We start from the raw sequence: 13,988 nt of genomic DNA, 5'->3' as shown, positions 1-13,988 counted from the left end.
AACACTGACAACAAGAGCAATGTGTTTCGCTTAACGTTTCATCAGACTCCTCATGAACCAAAAACAATCTCACAGTTACCAGCACATCTAGCTCAACATTAAAGCATATGCTGTGCACAAAGTTCTCACTTAACCCTTGTGTTGTCCTCCTGCAGTATAAAAAGGGAAACATTTGACGTTTTAGTCCTTTTTTCCAACTTTTTTTTAAATTTTCACTAACACCACCTTGGAAATCATGGTTAATAAACCTCATTTTTATAGAATTATAATATAATTATATCTAAAATTTGAGTTAAAAAATCAGAAGTTATGAATTATTTTGACTTATAGATGAAAGTGATCAATTGTATTTGCAAAGAGCGTTTTATGGAATCCAATCCATTTTTTGTGGTAACTTGGTTTAAAAGAAACCCATATTTCAGATAAAGATATTTTTTAAAGGGGTCAAATTTGACTCGGAGGGTTAACATTTGTAAACTCATCTTTTGAAGGGCTGCATATAAATACAGGCTGTTATTGTGGTCGTTATAGAGTTATAGGGTTTAGTAGGCCAATTCTGTCTAAGCCATCTTACTGTCTAACAATTGAAACTGTTAATATTAATGTAAGACAGTAAAGTCAATAGCTAGGACATTATTTGGTGCATTACTGCTCCTACACTGAAGGGGGCAGCACTGTCTCGGGTGGCGCTTTCCTTCATTCACACAAAAACAACCTCGACTTCCGGACCGAAGTTTTCAAACAACACTCGCTAGCCAGCAAGCTAGGCGTTACATTTTTTTGCTCAGGGAACTACGCTAAACTTTGCCGAGTTTTGGGTAAGATTTGCTTTTGAAAATCAACGTATTTATTTATTTATCCCAGCTTGCACGTGATTTTGATAACTTAAATAAATATTTAGCTTGGCTTTGTGGTTAGGAAAGTGGCTATCCAGCAAGGATAACATGCTAACAGCCTGCTTGCTTTGTTTTAGCTAACGCTAGCTATCCATCCGAGAGGTGCTAACGCTAACCGGTTCAGTTTGCTCTTGTTTAGATTTTAGCCTTGTTGTGCAATATCGAGATGGAGGAACAATGTTCCCTTTAACTGAAATTAATTGAGTATTAATTGGGCCCAAATCGAGAGTGACTTCAACTTTAGTTTTTGTTTTGTTTTGCAGCTAGTGGGCTAGCTTGTTGTTAAAGCAACCAGCGATGTCAGCGAGCTCCAAGAGGAGAAGAGCCACTTCACCCTCCAGCAGTGTTAGTGGAGGGGGTGACCTCGATGATACCTCCTCTACACCTGGAAGTGGAAGAAAAAAAAGAAGAATATCTAATGTTCCTCCGGTAGATACGGTAAATGCGCTCTATATTTCTATGATTTTGCACTAACGCTATGCTTTGTATGTTTGTATTTGATCTTAAAATAATGTTGTAAACATTTTCTCTTATTCAATATGTGTGCATTAGTTAACAGTTCTGGGATTTTTATTAACGTTGTTCCCTCCAGATTGCTGTATGCCATGAGCTGTTCAATGCTGTCAGGGATCACAAGGATGACCAAGGCAGGCAGCTTTGTGAAATTTTCCTCAGGGTACCAAAGAGAAGGTATTGTAACATAAACTTAAAGGCCTGAGTGAAGCTTAAAATTAGCTAAAATAATTGTGGCTGGAACTGTTCAACATAACCCTTGCCGTAAACTGGGATACCAACCATCACACAATGTGCATGTCATATTGAGATTTTTGACAGTCTGTCTGGTGGGCGGGTCTCAGACATAAGGAGACTACAGTGATGTCTGATCGCTTTTGTTCTCTTTCAGGAATCAGCCTGATTATTATGAAGTGGTTTCCCAGCCAATTGATATGACAAAAATTCAGTATAAACTGAAGTCAGAAGATTATAATGATGTGGAGCAGCTTACTGCCGATTTCCAGCTCATGTTCAACAATGCCAGATCGTTTTACAAGGTAGGCAGACTAAAAGTACCGTATGGCTATCTTCAACTGCTAAAGAAATTCTTAGTCGGCTAATCTATTAGTTGATTTAACCAATGTATTTGTAAACAGAGTTTCTCCACAAACAATCATGCAAAAGCACCACTTTTAAATCCTGTTTTTTCCACAGATGTGCTGCTAAGTTTCTTCAAAATAAGTTGTCAGGCACGAACAAGGATTAAAAAATGACTAATTGACTAAAAACTGTTTAGCCGAATAAGACCAACTCGACCGATTATTCAGCTAATTGACTAAGACGGGGCAGCCCTAAAGTACTGGTACAGTATTTAGTTCATTGGAACTGGAGAGGTATGGTGTTAGCCATATTTTCAAAACTGCATATATTCCTTTTCATTTTTAACAACTCAGAGTGACACTGAGGAGTATCAAGCTGCATGCAAGCTGTGGGAGGTATATTTGCAAACGAGGAGTGAGTTTGTGCAACCTGGGGACGGAGATGAGGATGATGAAGATGGTGATGATATGTTGGATAATCCCGGAATGTCCACTGAAGATGAGGTACATTATTTTCCTGTGTGTTAAACCTCATTAAAAATAAATTCATGTATTTATTCATGTTTTTTTAAATGTTGGAGGGGGTTTTGTTGTTACAAATAACAAGGCCCAAAGAACTAACATGTATTATTGATTCTTTAGACCCCAACTGGCAATTTGAAGGAGGTGCTTGAGCAACTCTTGGAGGCTATAGTGTCACACGCTGATCCCTCAGGGCGACTGGTCAGTGAACTGTTCCAGAAATTACCTTCCAAAATGGTAAGTCCTCGAAGAGTCTTTGGACAAATGCTGCCCCTAAAAATTGTTACGCATTCTTGACATTTACAGGCCCATCTGTCTTTCCCAGCATTACCCAGACTACTATGCCATTATAAAGGAGCCCATAGATCTGAGAACGATCGCTCAAAGAATTCAGGTAGTGACTGATTGCTTTGTCATTCATTATTCATAAATTAATTAAAAACAATCTGCATGGTGTTTTTTATAGCCAGCAGTAATTTACTTTATTTGCATAGATTGGATTCTATAAAAGTGTCAATGCGATGGCTAAGGACATTGACCTGATGGCCAAAAATGCCAAAACATACAATGAACCAGGATCTCAGGTTTTCAAGGTAAACTCCTTTTCTTGTTTTTATTTTTTGTTGTAACATCCCAAATATTTAACAATTGTTCTCTTTTTTTATTGTAAAGGATGCTAACACCATAAAGAAAGTCTTTATCCAGCGGAAGACTGAACTTGAACACGCTGAACCCACTAAATCTAGTCTACGCATCAGGTATTAAACAATAGCATTGTTTTTAGTGTATTATTTTTGTCTCAAATACATAGCAGCAAATCACTCCCTGACATGAAAACAGATTTTTCAGAATCTACATGGGGAATGTCTTGTGTCGTTTCTGCTACTATTCAGGAATCGCAGGTCTGGCCAGGGGGACCGACTATCTGGAGTCAGCGTAGCTCTTCACTATGGCTCAGAGAGTGAGGACGACCCTGTGCTCTCTGGTTAGCATTAGCGCTTGGGGCTGCAGAGTAATCTACCTTGTGTTGGTGTAAAATAAGAGTTTGTGTAAATGTTTGCAGGCTCTGTGTGCTACGATGAGGGAGAGTCAGAGGCTGAGAGTCAGAGTTCTAGTATGGAGATGAGCAACCCAATCTTCCAGCTGTATGAAGCTGTGAGGGGTGCCAGGAACAACCAGGGCCAGGTCTTCTCTGAACCTTTCCAGCACCTACCCTCTCGCAGGGAATATCCAGACTACTTTCAGCAGATCAAACAACCCATCGCTCTGCAGCAGATCCGGTAAGGAATGACCCTTCTGTAGATATGTTGAGAGGCAAGATGACAGATTGTTAAAAAGTAAGTGATGGGTTTTATTTGTTGTTGTTTTTTGGGGGATTTTCTTTTCATATTACACCTAAGCTTGTGGTAGATGCATCTTTTACCAGCAAATGACAGTTATAATTAATAGAAATTCAAGTCCTTGATCACCATCTTTAAGGGCAAAGATGAAGAACGGCGAGTATGAAACTCTGGAGCAGATGGAGGCTGACCTCACGCTGATGTTTGAGAACGCAAAGCGCTACAACATGCCTAACTCAAGCATTTATAAACGGGCCTTTAGGCTTCAGCAGATCTTGCAGGTAAGAATGCTGGCCGGTTATGTTGTAAGATGTTTTTATTCTATTTAATCCAAGAAAGGAAAAAAAACTAGCCATAATTTGATGCAGATAATATATATACATATATCAGGAATAGCCCAGTGAATGTAATTGTCCACTGAGGTATCATCTGTCTGTTGAACCATCCGTTGGTTTAGGCCAAAAAGAGGGAACTTCTCAGGAGAGACGATGAGGATGGAGACAGCATTCTGTCATCTGATGCAGGGAGCATCAAGAGAAAAAGGTATGCAAGTTTTTCTTTCTTTTGAGATTTCTTTTAGTTTTCGACTTTTGGATCCATATTTGTCTTAGAAATTAAGATTTGCTTGCAGACAACATAAGAAAATGCATCCCTCCTGAAGCATTGTTTTGTGTAACTGTTGCCATCCAAGCTTATTCATATTCTACTTTGATTTTTATTTTTTAATTTAGCCACAAGAAAAATGTAAAAAAGAACAGAATGAAAACCTTATACGCCGCAGTGACTGAGGCTAGGGAGGTTGGCACCAATCGTCGTCTTTGTGATCTGTTTATGGTCAAACCATTGAAGAAGGACTATCCTGACTACTATAAAGTCATCCTTGAACCAATGGACCTGAAGACCATTGAGCACAACGTCCGCAATGAACGCTACGCGACAGAGGAAGCCCTGATGGAAGACATGAAGTTGATGTTCCGAAACGCTCGGCATTACAACGAGGAGGGATCTCAGGTAGACAATTCATACAGTAAAGTATGCATAACATTAATCTTTGCTATTACTGAATGCAAAATAATCTTGACATGAGCTATATTTTTCTAATACTACCAATCTTTGGTGTTTAACGTAGGTGTATAATGATGCTGATATTCTGGAGAAGATACTGAAGGACAAGCGTAAGGAGTTAGGACCTCTGCCTGAAGAAGATGTAGGATCTCCCAAATTGAAACTAAGTAAGTTTGATCACATCAGTATTTTTGCATTTTTTTAGCGAGGGCTGCACGGTTAATTGCAATTGTATCAAAATCACAGTATGGACTAGTGCAATATCCAAATTGCAGGGTTGGCACAATGTTTGTTGAAGGCAAAATTTGTGTCAAACCGTTCTGAATTAAGTATTGTAGAGCTGCAGAGATGTCCCAGCCTACAAATCCTATCCTATAGACTAAAGAAAAAAAAATTGTTTGGTACAGATTCAAGCAAAAATCACACTATAGTCTTTAAATCATTTTAATTTCTTTCAATGTTTATACATTTCAATTACAATGACAGTAATGATACAAAAAACATAATTTCCTCAAATTATCTCAATTAGATATTTTCCTTATATTGTGCAGCCCTAGTTTTAGCCCATTTATGTTAAATCGGATACATTTTACAGCATTGCAATTTTCTAAAATATACCACGACATTATGGCATTTTCTAACCTTCGAAGTATAAAAATGAACTCACAGAGGCTCACAATGGCAGCTGTGAACATAATGGCGACCTGAGAGACTATTAGGTCTAGAGGTCTGCCCTCTATGTTAGGTACTCATGTTGCTGTTTATACCACAGTTTCTAGGCAATCATTTTGGTTTTACAGTTATGTGTCTAATCTTAAGTGCATTTCTTTGTTTATGTAGGAAAGAGTGGTGTTTCTCCAAAGAAGTCCAAATACCTCACTCCTCTCCAGCAGAGGTTAAATGAGCTCTACGATGCTGTGCGAAACTTCACTGATCGTCGAGGTCGCCGTCTAAGCACAATCTTCCTCCGTCTGCCATCTCGTGCCGAGTTGCCTGACTACTATGCTACAATCAAGAGACCCATCGATATGGAGCGCCTGCGAAGCCATATGGCGGCCGGCCGTTATCAAGACGTGGAAGCCCTGGTGGAGGACTTTGCTCTCATGTTCAACAATGCCTGCATTTACAATGAGCCAGAGTCTCTCATCTACCGGGATGCTCTAGTGTTGCACCGGGTGCTGCTTGAGACACGCAAGCAGCAGGAGGGAGGCGAGGACTCAGGGCCTCCTGCTGTGGGACCTCTGGTGAGGGAGCTGATCAGGAACCTGTTTGTGTCCGTGATGGGCCACCAGGATGAAGAGGGCCGATGCTACAGCGACTCGCTGGCTGAGATCCCCGCTGTGGATCCAGCCGCCCCTGAGAAACCACCGCTTAACTTTGATGTTATCAGGATGAACGTGGACCGTGGCCGCTATAGGAGACTGGACGTCTTCCAGGAACACATGTTCGAAGTGCTGGAGAAGGCAAGGAGGCTGCACAGGTATATCAACTTACCTTGCAAAGGCTGTCTGAGGCTATGTCTGTGACATACAAGTGTTCGCTCTGTGTAATATTCTCTATTAAACAGCAAAACAGTGTAGACAGTGTTTATGTAATTTCTTTTTTTTTACATTTGCAGGACTGACTCTGAGATATTTGAGGATGCGGTGGAACTACAACAGTTTTTCATTAAGATCAGGGATGAACTATGCAAGAATGGAGAGATTCTGCAGTCATCTGCACTCATTTATACATCAAAACACCTGCACAATGACGTGGAGCAGGAAAAGAGGGAGAAAATTCCCAAAGAGATTGAGGAAGACAAGCTGAAGATGGAGGAAGAGGAGGGGCATAACAAAGGTGTGTGTGTGTGTGTTTGTGAGACATAATTAACTTGTATGAGGAATATGTTAAAATGTTGATATGCTATTATTTGAAATCATTATAAATCCTCACCTAAAGAGGGTGAGAAAGCAGAGGACCTGCCAGGAGAGGCATGGCAGTCAGAGTCTGAGACGGAGCGTGTGTACAGCCAGGACTGCAGCTTTGAAAACAGCACCTATCACGTGGGGGACTTTGTCTACGTGGAGCCGTCAGAGCCGAAACTGAAGTCACACATAGTCTGTATCGAACGCCTGTGGGAGGATGAAGCAGGTAACACACATCAAGTTTTTGGCAACTTGGTAATAAGATTATCAGTTAGCCGTTAGTATCAGTATGCTAAAGGCCCTATAAACCTACTGTCATAATCAGCAAATTTACCTTTTTATGGCAAAAAAATCAATAGGAAGAATTATTATTAGAAAGAACCTTAAAGTACTTTTTTCTGATTTTTATTTTACTTAATAATTTTTTGGCAAATTCAACTTTCTTGATTGATTATTTGTCAATGGCTTGTGTGTAAAGGTGGGAAGTGGCTCTATGGCTGCTGGTTCTACAGGCCAAGTGAAACCTTCCACCTGGCAACACGCAAATTCCTGGAAAAGGAGGTCTTCAAGAGCGACTACTACAACAAAGTGTCTATCAGTAAAGTTCGGGGCAAATGTGTGGTCCTGTTTGTAAAGGTAAGAGTCTCTACAGAAAAGGACCCACACATAAACAATTGTTTTTGTCTTGACATGAGGATCTGTTCACCAAACTATGGCTTTTTTCTTGTAGGATTATTTCAAAATGCAACCTGAGGGCTATAGAGCCGAGGATGTGTACATCTGCGAATCCCGTTACACTGCCAGGAACAAGTCGTTCAAGAAGATCAAGATATGGGCCATGCCTGCGAGCTCTGTGAAATTGGTCCCTCGGGAGGTGCCGTTGCCCGTCGTCCGAGTTGCTTCTATGTTTGCCAAACCTGACCAAGACAAACTGACAATTTCATATGCAGGCAGTGGCAGTTTTGTGGACAAGGTGAGGTGGCGACACTATTTTCTAGGGTTAGGACATGGCAACGTATCATTTGTACTGTAGATTTTAATTTCTTTTTATTTCTGACCTAAAGATATCGTATCATATATTCATATCAGGACACTGGCCTTCTGTTAATGGATAAGGCTGGTGTCCAGGTCTAAATTTAAAAAATAAAGTCTATAGTATAGCGTTGCCAAGCAAGAACACTGTCAGACAGCTGACTACAGGGAATTCATTATCTCAGAGTGGTAGAAGGCAAGTCTTGACAAGGGGCACGGTAGCAGAGGTGTAGTTAGTTCAAGTTCAGTATGATTGTTTGTTTGTCACAATGCAAACAAACACCTGAGTCCTCTGTGTGTCCATGTTTATATGTTTAGGAGAGAGAGGATGTCCCTGTGGAGATGAGTGGAGGCGAGCCCGGCTGTCAGTATTATGAACAGTTACACCACAATAACATGTGGTTTAAAGTGGGAGACTGTGTTTACATCCAGTCACATGGTCTGTCAAAACCCCGGGTTGCCAGGTGAGTGAAGCTATATTTTGCCTTTTTAGGGTAAGAAGGCCTCTTTTTGAAACATGATCTGATGTGACATTTGTGCTTTATAGTTTTTGAGTTATTAACTATTGGTAACATGGCTCCATTGACTGGGCTGCAGGATAGAGAAGCTGTGGGTGCAGAATGGAGCTACTTTCTTCTTTGGGCCCATCTTCATTCATCCCGAGGAAACAGATCACGAACCCACAAAGATGTTCTACAAGAGGGAAGTGTTTCTGAGCCATCTGGAGGAGACCTTGCCCATTACCTGTGTCATAGGTATTGCTCTGACAAATTGTGTTCACACATTACAGTGCAGTACATGAACAGTACATGCTCATGTCATGCACTTAGCGTTTTGTCGTGGGAAAAAAAGTTACTATATCTGGCAGCAAGTTAGATAAGAACATTAATATCACTTGCATATCTGCCTGTTAAATATAAGGCCAACAGCCAGTTGCTGGTTAGCTTAGCTTTGTGCTTAGCACAGTTAGTTGACCAACTCACCACCAGAAGATAAATAAGCATATTTCCCCAAATTCCGATTATTCCATTTGCCTGCTTTTTCTTAAATTGACATTACTACATGTGTTGTATTACAGCTACAATGTCTGTTTTTTACACATGAAGCTTTTTGACCTCTCAGTGCCAGTGGGATTTTATACTGAAGTAATTCACTAACAATCTAAATAACAAAGTTTGATCCTTCCTGTCTGCTCTCCAGGCAAATGTATGGTGTCCTCATTTAAGGACTACCTGTCATGCAGGCCTACTGAGGTTTCAGAAGAGGATTTCCTGCTTTGCGAGAGCCGCTACATTGACACAGAGAAGCAGATGAAAAAGTTCAAGGGTCTGAAACGCTTCTCATACTCTTCCAAAGTGGTGGAAGATGAGATCTACTATTTCAGGTTGGTCAGTCAGGCAGAGCCCTTCTTCTGTTTTAATGCAGTTTCTTTCCCAGTCTGATATTTTTCGTTTTTTTTCTCTTGTGCTTGTAATTTTACGTAGGAAGTTGATCGTCCCACAGAAAGAAGCATCGCCTCTTTTGGACAAAAAGATCAGTGAGCTTGAGGTTAAACTGGCAGATATTGAGGATGCAGATGATGATATGGAAGATATGGATGACGACGAGGCCCCCCAGACGCCTTCTATGCCTCAGATGCAAACCCCTCTTGCAATTGATATGGACACAATGCCATACACTCCTTCTCAGGTACCCACACACCTCCAAAGACCTTAAACAAAGAAGCACACATCTTGCGTCAGACGGCTTCAAACTTCTGGTACCAATAATAATACCAAGACCCGTTTGTTTTATTAACTCGCATCTTTTTTCATGAAGTCCACGCCTAAGGTGAAGGGATTGTCTAAGAAGGAAGGGGCCAAGAGGAAGATCAACATGAGTGGCTATATCTTGTTCAGCAGTGAAATGCGTGCAGTCATCAAAGCTCGACACCCAGACTTCTCGTTTGGGGAGCTGAGTCGACTCGTGGGCACAGAGTGGAGGAACCTCGAGGCAACCAAGAAAGCAGAGTATGAAGGTGAGGTGAAGCAGTGGGGCTGAAAGTTTTCTGATGTGAACTGAAGTAAAGACGGAATTTTTTTGTTTGATTTCAGAACGTGCAGCTAGAATAGTGGATCAACAAGAGCGTGACAGACCACCTCAGAAGCAAGCGTCCCCTAGAGCAGGTACCCCCATAGGGACAATGATGGGGGTGGTGCCTTCGCCTAGCACTATGGGAATGATAAACCAGAACATGACACCTGTGTCAGGTAACCCCTCTCAGAGGCAGCACGAGTGTTTGACAACAAGGCAGCCGGGAAATGAGGCCAGGCTGTTAAAAACCGTAATCCTCTTAATTTTCTAACTATTTGAAACTTATTTATCTCAAAACCTACATTTTTTACAAACAACAGTTGTCTTTTGCTGCTGTTTCACATCATTTATTATGTTTTTTAGTGTCACTAGCTTCTTATCTGAAAGTGCATGAAATTGACTGCATGATTGATTTTTAACCATGAATAATTTTCTTCTCAAGAATTTCAATTAATTTTCATGCTTGTTTTGCCTGCTAACATTCACAGACCCATTTATATTGTCTGCCCCTTTCACACACTGAAACTTTAACATCATCAGGTCTGGTATTGGTGTGTGTGGCAGTTTTTTTTCTTCTTTGTCCACACATCTCTAATGCAGCAAACGTCAGTGTCAAGTTTCCTATGACATTGCATGACGGTCCGGGATATGAACGTTTTTTGTCAGCACAGCTGGGCAACATAAGATGAATGCACAGAAGTATATCACAGCAGATGGAAATTTTAAGAGTCTGCCTGGATAATTGATTTAAATCACTATTAAAATCATATCACAGTTAAGTCAAATAAATGATTAGCTTGGTTGCTATGTAAAACCATAATTAAGTAACAAAATTGTAACATTTTGCTAGCTTTACATAGGGGTATCACTGCTTCTGTTCCCAGTAGTTATAGTTACATATTTGTCAACGTTTAACTATTCCTGAGCCAACATAGACATTTGCCAGAGCATTTGTGGCCTAAGGTGCATGTGTGAAAGGGGCCACTGTCTGCAGTAGTAGTGCATGTTATTAGAGGTATTAGAGTCAGCTGCATGTCATTTATGCATGGATATGTTGTCCTCTCCTTGCCATCTTCCCAAAGGCATGATGGGAGCTTACGGCCCACCTTACATGCCCATGCAGGGCCCCCATGAGGGCTTGTTGAGTGTGGCCCCAATGTCACCTCACTCTGCAGGGGGGGCCCTCCTGCCTCTTCATCTCCAGCAAGGCATGCCTGGGTACCCCGGCATGCCTCATCAGGGTAAGGGCCACTGTCCTAGCCACACCTGCTCAGTCACATCCAGTCGTGTCTCTCCTGCTGGAGGGGTTTACCTGGTCCACATCGACTCACCTAGCAGTCGGTGCTCTCTGGTCTCAACAACCTCTCTCAAAGTGTACTCACATGCCACACCTAAAACATACAGGATCCACATACACATTTAAAGATATAATGCATGTAAAAACAAACTACTAACATTTACCTCATATTCAAAAAACTTAAATTTTCACAAGTTATTGTAAAGCATTGTAAGTCTTAACATAAAGCAAACCAGCATGAATTTCTGATAGTTACTAAATGCACAGAAACCAAATTTTGTCATTTAACAGGTATGATGGCTGCTGGTATGAATGGCATGGCAGGAAGTCCTGCAGCAGGAAACTTTATGCAACAGGTGAGCCCCAGTCCAGAAAATACTACTGAGGTCACTTTTCAACTTATATAAAATTCAGTCATGCAGCAATGCATGACTGATGGATGTTACAAGATGGAGTAAAAATATGTCAGTTAAAAAACAAAAGCTTTATGGCTTATTTTATATCTAACACATTTATTATGTATCATATTATTTTTAAGATTTGATATTCCAGATGTTGTCCACATGTAGGGCTGCACGATTATGGCCAAAATGATAATCACGATTATTTTGATCAAAATTTTGATCGCGATTATTCTCACGATTATTTGTTGATTTTAACCAAAACAAATGTTAACGTCACAGAGGCGTTTATAACTGCGAGAGGGAGTGTGATGGACGCTACTCACAGAGAGACGGCTGACTCATTATGAACGGGTCCAGCACGGGTCGAATGGCGGGAACACACGTCGTATGTATGAAACGTCTGTATCGTCACTGCACTGCATTTTTATGAACTATGATATTCTGGCCATGGGTCACATCTCTGGCCCAGGGCCAAGTCCAGCAGCTCCGTCTCACACTATTACTCTACCAACTGAAGTTAGTTGCCTTCAATAACTTCTTCTGTGTTCTTCGCCGTGGCGGCCGCGATAGCAGAGTTACCAGCGGAAACACTGGTACAAACACAGGTTTGTCCCTCATACTTAACAATATACAGCTGTGTTAATACAAAATTAAAACTGTAGACAAATGTCAGAAGCGTGGACCAGCGGCCGCTGTGTGGCCGGGCTGCGTGGAGAGTAAGAGGAGAGATCCCACACGAGCACGGCTTTACAGACGAAATGGGTAATGTAACACAAAATTAAACCTTATCCATAAAAACAACATTGCAGCGGATGCGAGGACATTAGCACCGGTGCGTCCTAGAGGAGCTAACAGACGCTAACTAGCTTACAACTAACAGACGCTACTAGCACCGCTCACTGCTGTTGTCTGAAAAACAACAGACGGGACAAATGTTGTGTTTACTGGTAAACTGGTAAACCTTGAGTTTTCCTCCCGTTACTCTGTCCTCTGTGACTGTCTACATCTAGAAACTAAGCTGCACTGGGTGCAGGGAACTACTCTGACTGGCACATGATCAGACGGGTTGACGGAGCAGTAGATTGGCTTTGCAAAAAACCCGGAGCGTTCTATGAAATGACGTTTTAAAAAAATTAATCGCTCTATCACGCAAATTTGATCGTGGGAAGTCAAAATCGTGATCGCGATTAATTCATTAAGGCACTTCCAGCTAAAGTTATTGCATTGTTGATTGTAGCTGGGATGTTCACCAGACAATGCCCACCTATCCTGACAGGCGCCCCACACAGCCACACTTCCCATGTTTGTGGCTGCCGGCATCAAGACCCAGGACGTGCTCCACTCAGAGGCCTACCTGAGTACATTGAGGCTGAATGCAAGCTACTACTGTCATGCATGTGGTGACACAAACACTCAAGGTGGTGTTCCCTTAGTAGGCCTCCTTTTAGTTTGGGGTTGTGCAGAGCGTTCTGTGACACAATTGACAGTCTGAAACTTAGCCAAGATTTCCCGTGTGTGTTCTTGTGTGTGTTTGTGTGGTGTGTGTGTGTGTGTGGTGTTTGTGCTGTTGCGTGTGCTGTTGAGTGTTGTGGGTGTGTGTGTGTGTGTGTGTGTGTGTGTGTGTGTGTGTGTGTGTGTGTGTGTGTGTGTGTGTGTGTGTGTGTGTGTGTGTGACAACTGTTTCCTCATACATGTATTTTAATATCACTAAATTAACAGATTGTAGTAAGTCGTGTTTTTGTGTGCTTTCAAAAAGAACCATCATTCTGCTAACATAAGGAAACATGAATCTGCCTGTTAAATAAGTACTTTAATCCAAAACCCTGTCTTTCCATCACAGCTCAAAGGCATGCTCACCTGACCAAAGAGCAGGAGAGCCGGCTGCCAGCTCACTGGCTGAAGAGCAAAGGAGCCCACACCACCATGGCGGATGCACTGTGGCGCCTGCGTGACCTGATGCTGAGAGACTCTCTGAACATCTGTCAGGGATACAAGCTGTAACCTGTAGGACAAACCACTATAGCCAGCTCACCCACTGCTCTAATCTTCAAGCTATGGAGTTTAGAAGGGATCATAGACCATAGAAGCAATATTTTATAGGGAATCATGATCAGTTTTATATTTATTAGCTAACATAATGAGATGGATAGTTATTTGTGTGTGCATTTTTTTTTAAACCACAGGATTAATTGTGCTGCAAAATCAGTGTTCTTTTGGCTTATTGAAACGACCAAAATAAAATCCTGAATAACATCACTCTGTTTAATACTCTTTTTTTTTATATAGTTATGTCCCCAACAAACGTTACTTTGTGCTTGTGTGCTTGACCATTTGCATTTATAAAATGTATTTAAAGCA

At 41.3% G+C, this 13,988-nt stretch overlaps 1 protein-coding gene across 2 annotated transcripts; it reads left to right on the top strand.

Annotated features, from left to right (window-relative positions):
- Window positions 1–698: 698 nt before the first annotated feature.
- On the top strand, window positions 699–13,882 carry pbrm1l (polybromo 1, like). Of its 2 annotated transcripts, XM_032514647.1 has the most exons (30): window positions 699–818; window positions 1,160–1,334; window positions 1,489–1,586; window positions 1,801–1,948; window positions 2,345–2,494; window positions 2,633–2,749; window positions 2,838–2,906; window positions 3,007–3,105; window positions 3,185–3,270; window positions 3,406–3,497; window positions 3,576–3,792; window positions 3,992–4,133; window positions 4,310–4,395; window positions 4,584–4,863; window positions 4,982–5,084; window positions 5,758–6,397; window positions 6,536–6,756; window positions 6,859–7,050; window positions 7,303–7,460; window positions 7,555–7,797; window positions 8,175–8,320; window positions 8,454–8,611; window positions 9,057–9,240; window positions 9,341–9,545; window positions 9,675–9,873; window positions 9,950–10,105; window positions 11,012–11,170; window positions 11,518–11,582; window positions 12,868–13,047; window positions 13,469–13,882. In XM_032514647.1, the coding sequence occupies exons 2-29, from the start codon at window positions 1,194–1,196 to the stop codon at window positions 12,901–12,903; spliced, it is 4,590 nt and encodes a 1,529-aa protein (XP_032370538.1). In that variant the 5' UTR covers window positions 699–818; window positions 1,160–1,193; the 3' UTR covers window positions 12,904–13,047; window positions 13,469–13,882. The 2 variants fall into 2 exon arrangements, with proteins under 2 accessions (XP_032370538.1, XP_032370537.1); XM_032514646.1 differs by lacking the exons at window positions 11,518–11,582; window positions 12,868–13,047; window positions 13,469–13,882 and having other exon boundaries at window positions 11,012–11,511.
- Window positions 13,883–13,988: the final 106 nt, after the last annotated feature.

This window comes from Etheostoma spectabile, chromosome 4 (assembly GCF_008692095.1).
Source record: "Etheostoma spectabile isolate EspeVRDwgs_2016 chromosome 4, UIUC_Espe_1.0, whole genome shotgun sequence".
In the NCBI taxonomy this organism is placed as follows: Eukaryota; Metazoa; Chordata; class Actinopteri; order Perciformes; family Percidae; genus Etheostoma; species Etheostoma spectabile.
Note: the sequence above shows the minus strand (reverse complement) of the source record. Positions and strands in the feature narration are given on the sequence as shown.